Source organism: Siphateles boraxobius, unplaced genomic scaffold (assembly GCF_051911475.1).
Source record: "Siphateles boraxobius isolate OS27281-9 unplaced genomic scaffold, OSU_SipBor_1 19, whole genome shotgun sequence".
Taxonomy (NCBI): domain Eukaryota; kingdom Metazoa; phylum Chordata; class Actinopteri; order Cypriniformes; family Leuciscidae; genus Siphateles; species Siphateles boraxobius.
This window is the reverse complement of record NW_027508799.1, coordinates 5,330,000-5,342,471: the sequence shown is the minus strand read 5'-3', so window position 1 is coordinate 5,342,471 and position 12,472 is coordinate 5,330,000. Positions and strand designations below refer to the sequence as shown.

At 36.9% G+C, this 12,472-nt stretch overlaps 1 protein-coding gene across 2 annotated transcripts in view; it reads left to right on the top strand.

Annotated features, from left to right (window-relative positions):
* The first annotated feature begins 306 nt into the window (after positions 1-306).
* Positions 307-12,472, top strand: part of LOC143742422 (uncharacterized) — a 37,490-nt gene continuing 25,324 nt past the window's right edge. Inside the window, exons 1-7 of one of the 2 annotated variants that reach the window (XM_077235270.1) lie at positions 307-462; positions 1,127-1,351; positions 5,630-5,740; positions 6,175-6,316; positions 9,187-9,226; positions 9,324-9,373; positions 10,180-10,251. In XM_077235270.1, the coding sequence (XP_077091385.1) occupies positions 6,296-6,316; positions 9,187-9,226; positions 9,324-9,373; positions 10,180-10,251 (183 nt within the window). In that variant the 5' untranslated portion in view covers positions 307-462; positions 1,127-1,351; positions 5,630-5,740; positions 6,175-6,295. Of the gene's footprint in view, positions 463-1,126; positions 1,352-5,629; positions 5,741-6,174; positions 6,317-9,186; positions 9,374-10,179; positions 10,252-12,472 lie in introns of both variants that reach the window. The other variant, XM_077235269.1, reaches the window with a different exon arrangement.

The following is a 12,472-nucleotide window of genomic DNA, read 5'->3' as shown; positions in this document are numbered from 1 at the left end:
AAAATAGTGAAGACCACTGATCTGAGGCATCAAATGGACTTCATGGCATGCCGAATAAACAGTATATTCTCTGTATCATCTTTTTACTACTTTAATTAATTTTACTCTACTTTAATTAATTATCTTTTGATTCCTTTTATAATTGTTTTAATTTTTACTGCTTTTATTTTGTTTATTTTCTATGCAACCCTCTTTGAATTGCCATAGTGTGCTTATTTTTAATTCCTTTCTATGTAAAGCATTTTGACTAACTGTTTTATCCTTGATTTTATTTTGTGAATTATTTTTTTCTTTCTTTCTATGTAAAGCACTTTGAATTGCCATGGTGAATGAAATGTGCTATATAAATTAACTTGCCTTGCCTATTATTTGTAACTTGTGAACGGGACTTTTATTTTGGTGTGGAGACATGATGTCATAAGACTGCGCCGCGCTCCTGCACTGTGATTCGGCTGAAGAAAGGTTTGTGTGTTTAACCATTTAAAGTGTATAAAACGATACAATCCATTTGTACAACTTTATAGAGAATTTATACATGAAATAAGTATTTTGAATGTAACATTATAATGTATCTAATATGAATTAACATAGTTTGTATGCATCCACAAATGAGTATTTTAAAAGGTGCGTCTCATTTCGCTCCATATATTGTGAAGCAATTCATCGTAAACACGCTGTCTGGTCACTGACAACTTGCAAGTAATGATAGAGAAAATGAGTTTTTCGAAACAAATTCAGATTTAATTGAATCAAATGCTTCTCAAAATGACACCTGCAGTACAACAGTGAAAATGCAACAAGAATAATACAGAAACATGTGTAACAACTTTTACAAATCAACTGCCAATGTTTTCATGAAAGTGTAGTCTATTAAATATAATCTACAAATCAATACATATTGAATGTAAACCATAAATGTCTAAATATTAATTGTCTGTACAATCTGTGTTCCTTTATTCATGTAATGGTAGTTTTGAGTTTTTTGGCTAATCAGGTCATTTAATTATCTTTCTGACTGACTCTCTTACCAGTGCACTGAACTACTGAACTAGAGCTGATTGAGACACACACAGAGATTTAGTTTGAATTTATTTTTCTTTCTGTTAATTATTCTCATCTTAAACAGGATGATATGTCTAAACATTCAAACTTCTGAAGCAGCTGACATCTATGGAACATACTATTATTAAGATGACGTTTATTAAAGAGGAGTGTGAAGAAATCAAGATTGAAGAAGTATTCAGTTTGAAACAAGATGATACAGAGGAACAAACAAAGATGGCGTTTATTAAAGAGGAGAGTGGTGAAATGAAGATGGAAGAAACATTGAGAGTGAAACAAGAAGATACAGGTTGGTTTCATTCTCAAAGTCTTTCTTCAGTCATTCTGCATCATGCCTCTCTTTATCTATATACTTCATGTAACTCATGACAAAATGAATGATATGTCACCGATTAACCTTTTGAGCGGTACGGTGAGCCAGAGACAAACGCGCTTTTCATATATTACAGCTATACAGTGTTTTAGGTTTCAAACATTTAAATACACAAGCACTAGCAAAACAATACATTTCATGGCTCGACATTAAGCCTTTTCATGTGCTTGTCGGGAATTTTTTGTGTGTGTTGTAAATATTATTTATTCTAAAACAATATTCTCATTAGTGTTCAATAAATATGCATATTGAAAAATCTGCACCTTTAAAAGGCAATTTAATCATTCACACTGAAAAATGACTATTGCATTAAATGTATAAATAATAATCGAAAAGAATTATACTTTTAAACATAACACTAAACCCCCAGTAGGTGGCGACAGGCGACCGTCTTAATGAGTGAGTCATTGATTGATTCATTCAAACGACTGATTCATCTGAGAATGAGACAGATGTTTATGAATGGATCATTGAATCTTTGACTCAACCGATTCGTTCAAAATGCTGAATCATTCAGTAATATGGTTGCTGTGAGAAGCGTTATGGTTCTGCTTTGATCTTTGTTTGAAACAATTTTCGATGCTGAAACAGAACAAAAACAGTCAATATTGCATAATATAAGTGACTTAATTTGATCTTTTTATTGAACTGTTGTATGAAATCAATATTACATTTTAAATTGTGATGGTATTCAGGAAAACAGCACTCGTAGTCGTGTGCGGTTGCTAAACTGTATCATATATTAAAAATATAAAAACCTTTAAATATTAAATATAAAAAAAGTATCTGCAGTATGTTGTTAACGGAGTTTCTTTTGTGAGTGCTGCGCTCATTTGTTTTCTCATAGATTTCTCCTCGAGAGGCTGCGAACCTCAACAGCACAACATTGTTACCGTCAGTAATACATTTATTATCCACTATCGATCGCAACTTTCAATAAATGTAATAAAATCAGAATCATTCTGTCGTTTTAGTGATTCCCTAGTTATTGACGTACTAATCCAGCTACTTGTCTGGTCAGGCAAGCAAAATTCTCTTTTACTTTGTCCCAGACAATCGGGCTATCGTTAATGTCGAGCCCTGCATTTATAGTTTGTAAAATACACTATGGAAGCGGCAATAATAATGCGTTTAAACGCATTTGCTGACGTGTTTTATTTATATCAGACACACATTGTGTTGGTAACTACGTATAAAGGTCACTCTATTCTTCTCCGATGTTATCGACCACTTAGTTTCTTTATTTCGGGAGAAATGCATTTACGTGTTGTAAATCCGACAGATTGGATTTTATGAACAGCGGCGTAAACTAAGATGGCGGTGCCATCAAAACGCATTCACTATGCCAAATGTAATGTTTTTTGTGTCTGTAACATTAACGGCCCTATAATTTCCACGATCACGGAATCGCGGACGGAATCGCGGAATTGGCAAATTAACGCGGAATCTAGTGTTAATGCGGAATTTTGCGGAATTTTACATATTTGGAATGAAATTGTTTTTTAGTGGGACAAGAACGTATGTCTGAGGAAAATGCAAATCTGGGCGACACAACCCCTCCCGTCATTTCAGCTGCCCCTCCCCATTCAAAACAATGAAAGCATGGCGAAGAGGCTCTTCATGGCTCTGCTTTCATCGGCGAAAAAGTTAAGAAACTTGACGCTAAGCCCTCAGTACCGAGCCGAGCAGTTCCCACGTGACTTTTATGAAGTGTTTCCCACATATAGACTAATTTGTTGCGGTGCGCCACAGAATCAACACCGGAGGTGTTCTGACATGCCCTGACGTTTGTCCTTATTTCTGTTACTTGTAAAATTTTCATGGTTAATGTCTGATTACACTGTATTCAGCACAAACTCTGCTACAATAATATATATGAGCAGCATGCATGTTAAAGTTTGTTGTTTCTGTGTGGTTTGTGAAACAAAATTCTGTCACTAAAACAAGTTTCTTACACAAAAGAAATTGGAATCATCATGAATATTGATGTGTTTCACACCTGGAAAGACAAAGATCCTCCCCTAATGGCCCTATCAGGTGAATGGGACTAGAAGAAAGAATGTGAGATTAAAAGAATGGCTTTTCCCCCACAGATTGATTGTATTTTATTTACAACACATTCAGTACTTTTTAGGTAACGACAGAATTGCCTCGACACTACCGAAAACATGTAGTATCGAAACATGTCTTGTTTTTCGGTACCTAAGTGGTTAATCTCGTCAACGTCAGTGAAACAATAAGCATGCAGCATGATTGGCTGTGGCGGAAAAACACTAGTTTATGCGGCTGCCCAGAGACGTGGCTCGTCGCACGTGAGGCTGTAGTGTGTGTGTGTGTGTGTGTGTGTGTGTGTGTGTGTGTGTGTGTGTGTGTGTAAGCATCCCAACCCAGATAGATAGAAAATATGTGGAAATGATCAAAAGTGTACCTACCTATGCCAGAAGCACGCGATGCAATATTTTCGACAAGATAATTGCTGCCAAGACCGGCAACATGGTAAATCTGATAAGCACTTAAAAGTGCACAGAATACATTTGAGAGTAGAAAGTTTATCCGTTTTTGACTGCAAGAACTGGAGCGCGTCACAAATGAACGAACCTGAGCGTATAGGATACTTGCCTCACACATGAGAAATAGTCCTATATACGGTCAAAATATGTCTACTTTTAAACGAAACAATTAGAAATAAATAGTTTGATTACCTAATCCATATAGGCGCGCGTGCGTTCACTACTGCAGGAATGACGAATCAGCATCGCAATAAGCATCTTTGCAGCCAACACACTTAGTAAACATAGTGTATCCATAAACATTAGGCTACTTTTGCCAGTGCTTTGCGGCAAGCTTCATGTGTGCTGAGGCATATATCCCGCTCCCCAGTAGCCTATATTTAATTCAATTCACATTTATTATTTCACATTTATCGAATTTTTCACAATACATATCATTTCAAAGAAGCTTTACATAAAATGCATGTCTAAATTACAATTTAGAGTGATCTGTTATCAGGGGTGACTGTGTGTAATGAATTTCAATTAATTTTCATTCAGTTTCATTGTTAAACAATGCATTAAGTTAAGGCAGAAACAATGAGCTCATTGAAGTAAAGAATACATGCTGTTAAATGATTAGGAAACATAGAAAACTTTAGCACTGGTGCTTTTTTACAGACTCAAAATATGAATGTAAAAAAGTCAACAAACTGAAAAAAAAAAAGTTTTTTTAGGTAATGTTATATTGTTAAAACTGGTTTCATAAAATTGTTATCGAGAAAATTATCGTTCAGGAACCGGTATGGAAGTCAAGGTATCGGTATAGAAAATTTTGTTATGATACCCAGCCCTACAACACAATCCAAATGTATAATGAAGGACATCATTGGCACATTATTGAACACACTGATTTAAACACATACATACATTTGTGCCATTCCTGAAACAGTTCCTGTTCAACATACCTTTCGTTTCAAAGGTATTTGCTTTTTCATTTCCCAGTCAGTGATGGAACTTATTTTACCATGTTCATGTTGAATATCATTCCTGTGTAGCTAGCTGATGTTGGTACAGCGCTCTCAGAGAAAACTAGAGACTCTTGTGAAAGTCATCAGTAGCATCTGGTCCCTGTAAAAAACAACAAAATAACTGAACACGCTGATATCAGGAGAAACTAGGGCTGCGTGATTTAGGGGATAGCCTAAATCTAATTGCAATCTTTCTGGTTAATATTGCGATTTGCAATTTAACATTCCCAAAAAACGTGCTAAAGAACAGGGTGTGTTCAGAGCCAGTTAAGGCCCTGAAATAGGTGCAGAAGGCTACTCAGACTCGGTCAATCTGCCTTTGCCTCTATGGCATATGGTTGTTACTGTCTGGACCAAAATTCTGAACGTAGTAGTGTTCGGTAATGTCTCTTTCCTCACAAACTGGTGGCTCAGAACGTGGTCGTATCTGTTGCTGCCTCACAAGCTGTTGACCCAGATCATAGAATCTGTTGTTGTCTCTCAATTTTTGTATTTATTGATGTAGACTTCACTACAGTCTGACAATAATGTACTGTATATAAAGCAGATATATAGATATATATACAGATATATATATATAATATGTGTATGTGTATATATATATATATATATATATATATATATTATAAATAAAAATAAAAATACATACTCATTGTTTTATGGAATGTTTTCAGTCTACATGGTAAGAAAGAAGAGAATAACACCGGAGCAGGATGCAAAAGAACACATATTGTCAGGCAATGACAAAGCCTTCATTGAGGGACGACAAATCAACACATTTAAAGGTAAGTTTTTGTTCAGACTGCAGGCAAATCAGATTCCCCTCCTCTCCCCTCAGATCAGATATTTTCAGGGAGACTGTCCTCACTATTAATTGCAACTGATCAAATGAGAGCTGTGTGTCCAGAAATAACCAACCTATCTGCACTATAAAGGAAATGTTCATCCAAAAATGAAAATTCTGTCAATCATTTACTTAACTTCCAAGTTGTTCCAAACACAAATGAAGATATTTTGTAGAATATTTGTAACTAAACCGTTGTGGGGCACTATTGACTTCCCTAGTATTTTTCCTACTATGGAAGTCATTTCATTTTTCACTTACTACACTTCATATTACATTACACAGTTTTAGAGGATTTAACTCTTTATAATAAGTTGGCTAGTTGTGTAACAAATAGGTGCACTTGGGTTCATGTTTTATTTTTTGCCCTTTTAGGGAGAGGTGTGTTTGCACTTGAGCACATTGAACCATTCACCTTTGTTGTTGAATACCGTGGGATTCTCTCTCAAAGTAAACCTGTTGAAGATGCTCAAAGCAACTACTTGTTTGACTTCACATGGAATGCAACACGTTATTGGTAAGCTGTCTGTTTTTTGGTTTATTTATTTTTGGTTCATATTCAGAGCAAAGTAGTTGTATGTGTTGCATGTCATTCTACAGGGCTCTAGAGTGCAACCAAAATTTGTAAATTGGACAAAGATTTTTCCTAGGTCGCACCGGTGCACCTAGCGTCCTCGCATCCACTGCCTCTCCACGAACGAAGCGCTTGTTCTCCTTTGACGAAACTCCACTCATGGTTGGATCATATCGTAGTCTCAACCAATCAGAGACAGAGATGGGGCGGGTCTTTGCCTCTGATTGGCTGTGGTCCAGATATTCCTGTAGGCCTACACTGCTCGTGCACCGTGCTGTGTGATTGAAATTGCGACCTGAGCACCAGAGAATCAGGCCTCGTTTACACTGTCAGTGAAATGTGACCCAATTCTGACTTTTTGCTCATGTGTGACACAGATCGAATGTGTTCTATGACAGTGTAAACAAGAAAAAAACGCATGCATTCAGATATTTTGAGATCGGTTTCAGGCCTCGTTCTTGTGGAAATAAATCAGATGTAAATCAGATATGTGGCAATGCGACTCATGTAAACAGGCAGATTGGATTTTCTGAGGCATTAGGCTCCACGGTTAAATGACGAGAGCAACCCCGACACGCATCTGCAAAGGGACGGATGGCCCGACGAAATGTCGTGTCGTCGTAGGAGAGGAATGTGGAAAAACGATGACACAACATATCAAAGGTTAGCTTGCTCATCTTAAAATTTCAGACCCACTGCTCCTTGTTAAAGCCCATCACGATCTCATGAAAGTGCGTCTATAGCACAAATTTATCAAGCCATATACGGCAAAAATAGTTTTGGCGTGCATATGATACGCACTTTATGGTGTAATATGCACGCAAAAACTATTTCTGACACCAGTCCTGAGATCTCTCTAGCTGAGTGTTCATCCATCTGTGCAAGAAGAACCCCCTTTAAACATGCGCGATGTTTCAGATTAATGTCAAGTGTAAACACGTGAATCAGATATGGGTCACAATTTAAAGCAGCACTATGCAGTTTTTTAGCTTAACTGAACAGCTTCGGAGTTATTGGAATGGTTATATGACTCTTTTCGAGTTGAATGGTGGTCGTCTCACCCCCCTCTGGTGCCTGTGAGCGGAAAAACCGCACTTGCAACTTTGGGCCGGCGGACCGCCGTCAGGAAGTATCGCGTGATTTCAGCTCTCGTGATGTAACGAATTGCTTTACGGCACTGCACAGTGCACACATTACACGCATGCGTGCCCCCATCCAGGATCCGGCTATAGCTATAAGAAGAACTTATCGTCATGGCTAAGCCCGGATATAAGAAGCAGAAAGCTAGGAAAAGCAAAGAAAGCATTGTCGGAGGAACAGAGAAAGAGGAAATGGCAGACTGACCGAGCGAGGAGTCAGACACGAGTAAACATCGGACCTGCGTTTCCAGAATGGCGAAAAAAATGAAGAAAGCGCGGTCGGAAGAGTCTAGAAAAAGGTAACGAGATTCTGACAGCGCGAGGAACTGGGCAAGAGTCCCACTCGCTCAGGCTTTCACTCTTAAAGTTGATTCCTGCAATTATCATGAGAACAGTTGTCAATATCTCACATAAGTATCAGGACATACATAAGCCTACACGTTGTATATAGTGTAAATGAGCGCAATTTGCAAACTATTATGATAAATTGCAATAACAATGTCTAACAACATCATAAAGGACATTATTACAAAATAATACGACGTACATGATGTAACTTTATTGATGTCATCTGGCATTTAGGCTCAGGTAAGCCTAACGCTGTAGGCTACTTTATTATTATAAAGTGCAGAGGCCGTGAGTGCAGATACGCTCTGCGTGAGTTGTATTTACGACAGTAACGTTAAATAAAAGTACTCTTTGACAAAAACGGAAATCCTGCATAGTGCCGATTTAAAGAACGTGTAAACGACGGTCAAACAAATCGGATACAGGCATCAAATCAGAATTGGCCATGAAATCAAGTCCTGCAGTGTAAAGGATGCCATGGCAATCAGCATCAGAAAAATAAACGCAAGAAAACAGACGACGAACAATGAAAAGAAATGGACCCATAGAGTTTTTTCTAAAAGAAAAGTAGGCCTGTTCCCCCAACACTCTCCCTGGTCAATGATCCGACTACAGCCCAGACATGGAGCTATTTCAGCCATCAGTTCAGGGAAGCACTTTTAAACAGTAGCACTTTCTATTTCTATTTTGAAATGTTTTATTTTGTTTTAGTTTGGCAGATCAGTGAAGCACTTTAAACATTTTTTATAAAAAAAAGATTGTTATTTTTATATACAGTATAATTGTGCTTCAAATAAAAAAAAAATTGACTTACACCTTATTCTTGTTTAAAATCATTTACATAATATATATGAATATGGAACGTGATAAAAAGGTGACCTTGAAATTGTGGCGTTAAAGGCGACGCAAGCCGAGGAAAAATTTGAGTGCACCTAAATTTTGTGCTGGTGCACCTAAATAAAAAAGTTAGGCGCACATGTGCAACCAAAGCAAAAAGTTAGTCTGGAGCCCTGTTCTAATAAAAACGAAAATAATTAAGATTATTATTATGATAGCAGCTTTGCTAGGGTTCTTATAACATTAGGAACTTATATGTTAGTGATAATCAGTAGCATGGTTATTGTTCAACTGGGTGATTCCTAAGGTTGTTTTTTTTTATACCTTAAGTGGATCATCTCACCTATTAAATTCTTAGAAAGGGAAGTTAACTGTCACAATGTGTTTTTGAATATAGGTTGAAACCCCAGAAATATATAATGTTCAGTTAGAACCTTATGTTTCAGTTAAGAATGTTTTAAGTTTCTTACTGCATTATTTGTCTCACAGCATAGATGCAAGAAAAGAGGACGGTTCACTTGGAAGACTGGTGAATGATCACAGAAATTCAAATTGCAAAGTCAAGACAATAATTGTTGATGGAAGGCCACACCTGTGCCTATTTAGTATAAGAGATATCTTTCCAGATGAGGAGGTCACATACAACTATGGGGATTCCTCTTGGCCCTGGCGTAGGGTGAGTCTCTTGAAGGGGTCATATTATGTCCTTTTACGAAGTCTTAATTTTGTTTTTGGGGTGTACTAGAATATGTTTTCATGCTTGATTGTTCAAATAACGCATTCTTTTTCACATTTTACATTATAACAGCTCCTCTTCCCAGTCTGGCTCAAACATGCCGATTTTGATGAAGCCCCTCCTTCCGAAATACGAAATGTGCTGTGATTGTTTAGCTGGCCTAGTTTGTTGTGATTGGCAGCGTTTAACGCGTGTTTGGGAAATGTTTCGCCCCTCCATAACTGCGAGTTCTTCTCTAGTGTAAATATTGAGAATTGCGTCAATTTCAAAACCAATTCGAGCCCGATTCAGACCCTGACAATGTTAACAAACATGACGATCGTCTAGAATAGATTTCACTCACAAACTTTGCAAGCAGATATCACAGGACGTTTCAGAGTGGTATGTTTTTTTGTATTTTTTTGTATACATTATCGATACGATGTTATCCACCATTTAATCGTAACATTTGTTGGAAAACTAAAGTAATACAAATAGTAATCGATCACAAAACCAAGGTTAATTTTCCTAAGGAGCTTTTTATCGCTGAAAAGTCAACCATTTTGCACAGTGTTCTGAATTTCATGTAATCGTTTAGTTTTTTTTATATGATGCAGATTATTGAATCATTCTGCATGTCTGCTTTTTGCACAACATAGCCATGAAAGTAACAGTAGATATTTAGACTTTGGATGATACTTAGTTGTGGTGGCCATCTGGCAAACATGCTTGCATCAGTGTTGTACCTGTCTTTCTCACAATTACAGGAATTGCGTGACGAGACATCAGTGGCTGTGACTGAATGCAGTGTGAATCCTTCCTCATCAGTTAAAGATAAAGTAAGTGAGCGTATGTTCCTTAAGTGTTTACTTCTCTTTGACACTGGCAATATTAAGTGTAGGATGGTTGGGCATTATACTAGACTTTTCTTTACATTGACTGTTGCCTTGAAGACCTTGTGATGTGTCAACTTTGAGTAAAACATACCTCGCTCTGTTCATTCATTTTCATTACTTGTGACACTGGTATTCTTTTACATCACCTGTACTCATTTTAGGGCTGTCAAAATGGCTGAAAAGCTAAATTCTAATTTATTTCTTAAATATTAGCAAAATTCAAATTATATTAGAATTCTTTAGGCAATACTTAATGTTAAGAGGAACTGAGTACTGTATTGTCTCTCATGCCCGCAAGTGAGTGCAATAAGCAAATATAAACCAAATCAAGTATCGCATCTTTTATTGAAATGAAATGACATTCACTTTTTAAAGTGCATTAACTTTTGAAACAATTGTTCTTAAATAAAATATAATTTCTTTAATGTGCATGCAAGGAAAATTAGGTTACAATAGTGCATAAAACTGTGTTTGTGCATCAGTAACCTGAGATAACACGCTTTAACAGACAGCGTAATGTGCTACATGAACACAAACAAACTGCCATTCAGATACAATCCACATCTACTCACATCTGCATATTGTTCGTCAAAAACACCTCATGGTCAACTTGATCTGCAGCGAGTGCAGAACACTTTTTGTTTTCAGCTGAAGAAAACACGCACTCAGCTCTGACCGATGATCGTTGCATGATTTTTGCCACCAACTGAGAGGGTTTTCGTCAGTAGGTAGCCCTTTTCTGTCATTTTTCAAATTAACAACGTAGCCGCACCGCGTGCTGTATACTGTATAAGCTAATAAAAAATAACCATGTCAGTTAAGTCATCATTATGTCTCGTGCACTTTTTGACACACAAAAAGTTTGAATGCACTTTTTTTGTTTTTGTTTTTACTTTTTTTTAAATTTGCATTTCTTAAATTTCACAATGAAAAAAACAACAAACAACCCCCCCCCCCCCCCCCCCCCCCCCAAAAAAAAAGAACTAGTAGGGTGCTACAAATACAGATCTTCCATTTGTTTCATACATTTCAGTGAGTTGCATAACAAGTCCATTTCCACCATCGTATTTTACATTTATGTGCTTCCAGTCTCAGGTTATGGGTCATTTTTTCCATTGCACATATTTCTTCCATGATATTCCTCCATTGGTCCAGACTCAAAGGTTCACTTTTCAACCAATTCCTCGTTATAAATTTCTTACTTGATATCAGCATCACTTTGATTAGATAAATGTCTTCCCCTTTAACAACATCTTAAGTTAACAGGCCTAAATACAGAGACTGGGTCATTCTGTATTTTGTAACCCAAAATTTTTTCCATTTCTGTTACAATAGAATCCCAGTAGGGGCGAATTTTTATACATGACCAAAATACATGAGAGTGATTGACATTGACATCCCCACAAATTCTCCAACACTGTTGTTTTTTTTTTTAACTGTTTGCTTTTGATGAGGGGGGTAATAAAGAATCTCACCAAGTTCTTCCAGCCAAATTCTCTCCATTGTCTAGAGCTAGTAGAAGTTTGTTGTAGAAGACAGATCGAATGCCAATCATCCTCTGACAATTTGAGCTGCAGTTCTACTTCCCATTTCTTGTATAGCGAGTCAAACCTATTGCAATTTAGTAAACATTCGTACACCCTAGATACAGTTTTCGAGGGTAAATGTTTGTATGCCCCTGTGATCATATCTATTAAACACTGCCCTCTTGTGAGAGATGATTTACAATATCTGTATTATAAAAATGTCTTAGTTGGAAATACCTAAATAAATCAGAGTTTTCCAGGTCAAATTCCCTCTTCAAGTTTTCAAAAGATTTAAACTTTTACCCTCTGTTAATGTACACATTGCGGTGATTCCCTTGTCTGTCCATCTTGTAAATGTGCTATCCATCTGACCACTTCTGAATTTTGTAGTGTACAATGGCCAGATCAACAATTTACAATCCCCCTCCAATTTGTATTTATTCATTATATCCCACCAGATCTTAATTGTTGTGTCTACTATAGGATTTGGTTCTATAGGTTGGTTAGATGTTTTCTCACTCAACCTTGTTTGTGGTTGGCATGTTCCGTAGTTAAGCTCAATGTGTTTCCATTTGGAGTAATATTCTGACGAGCACCAATAGATTATATCTCAACTGGGCCGCTAGGAAATATTCTTT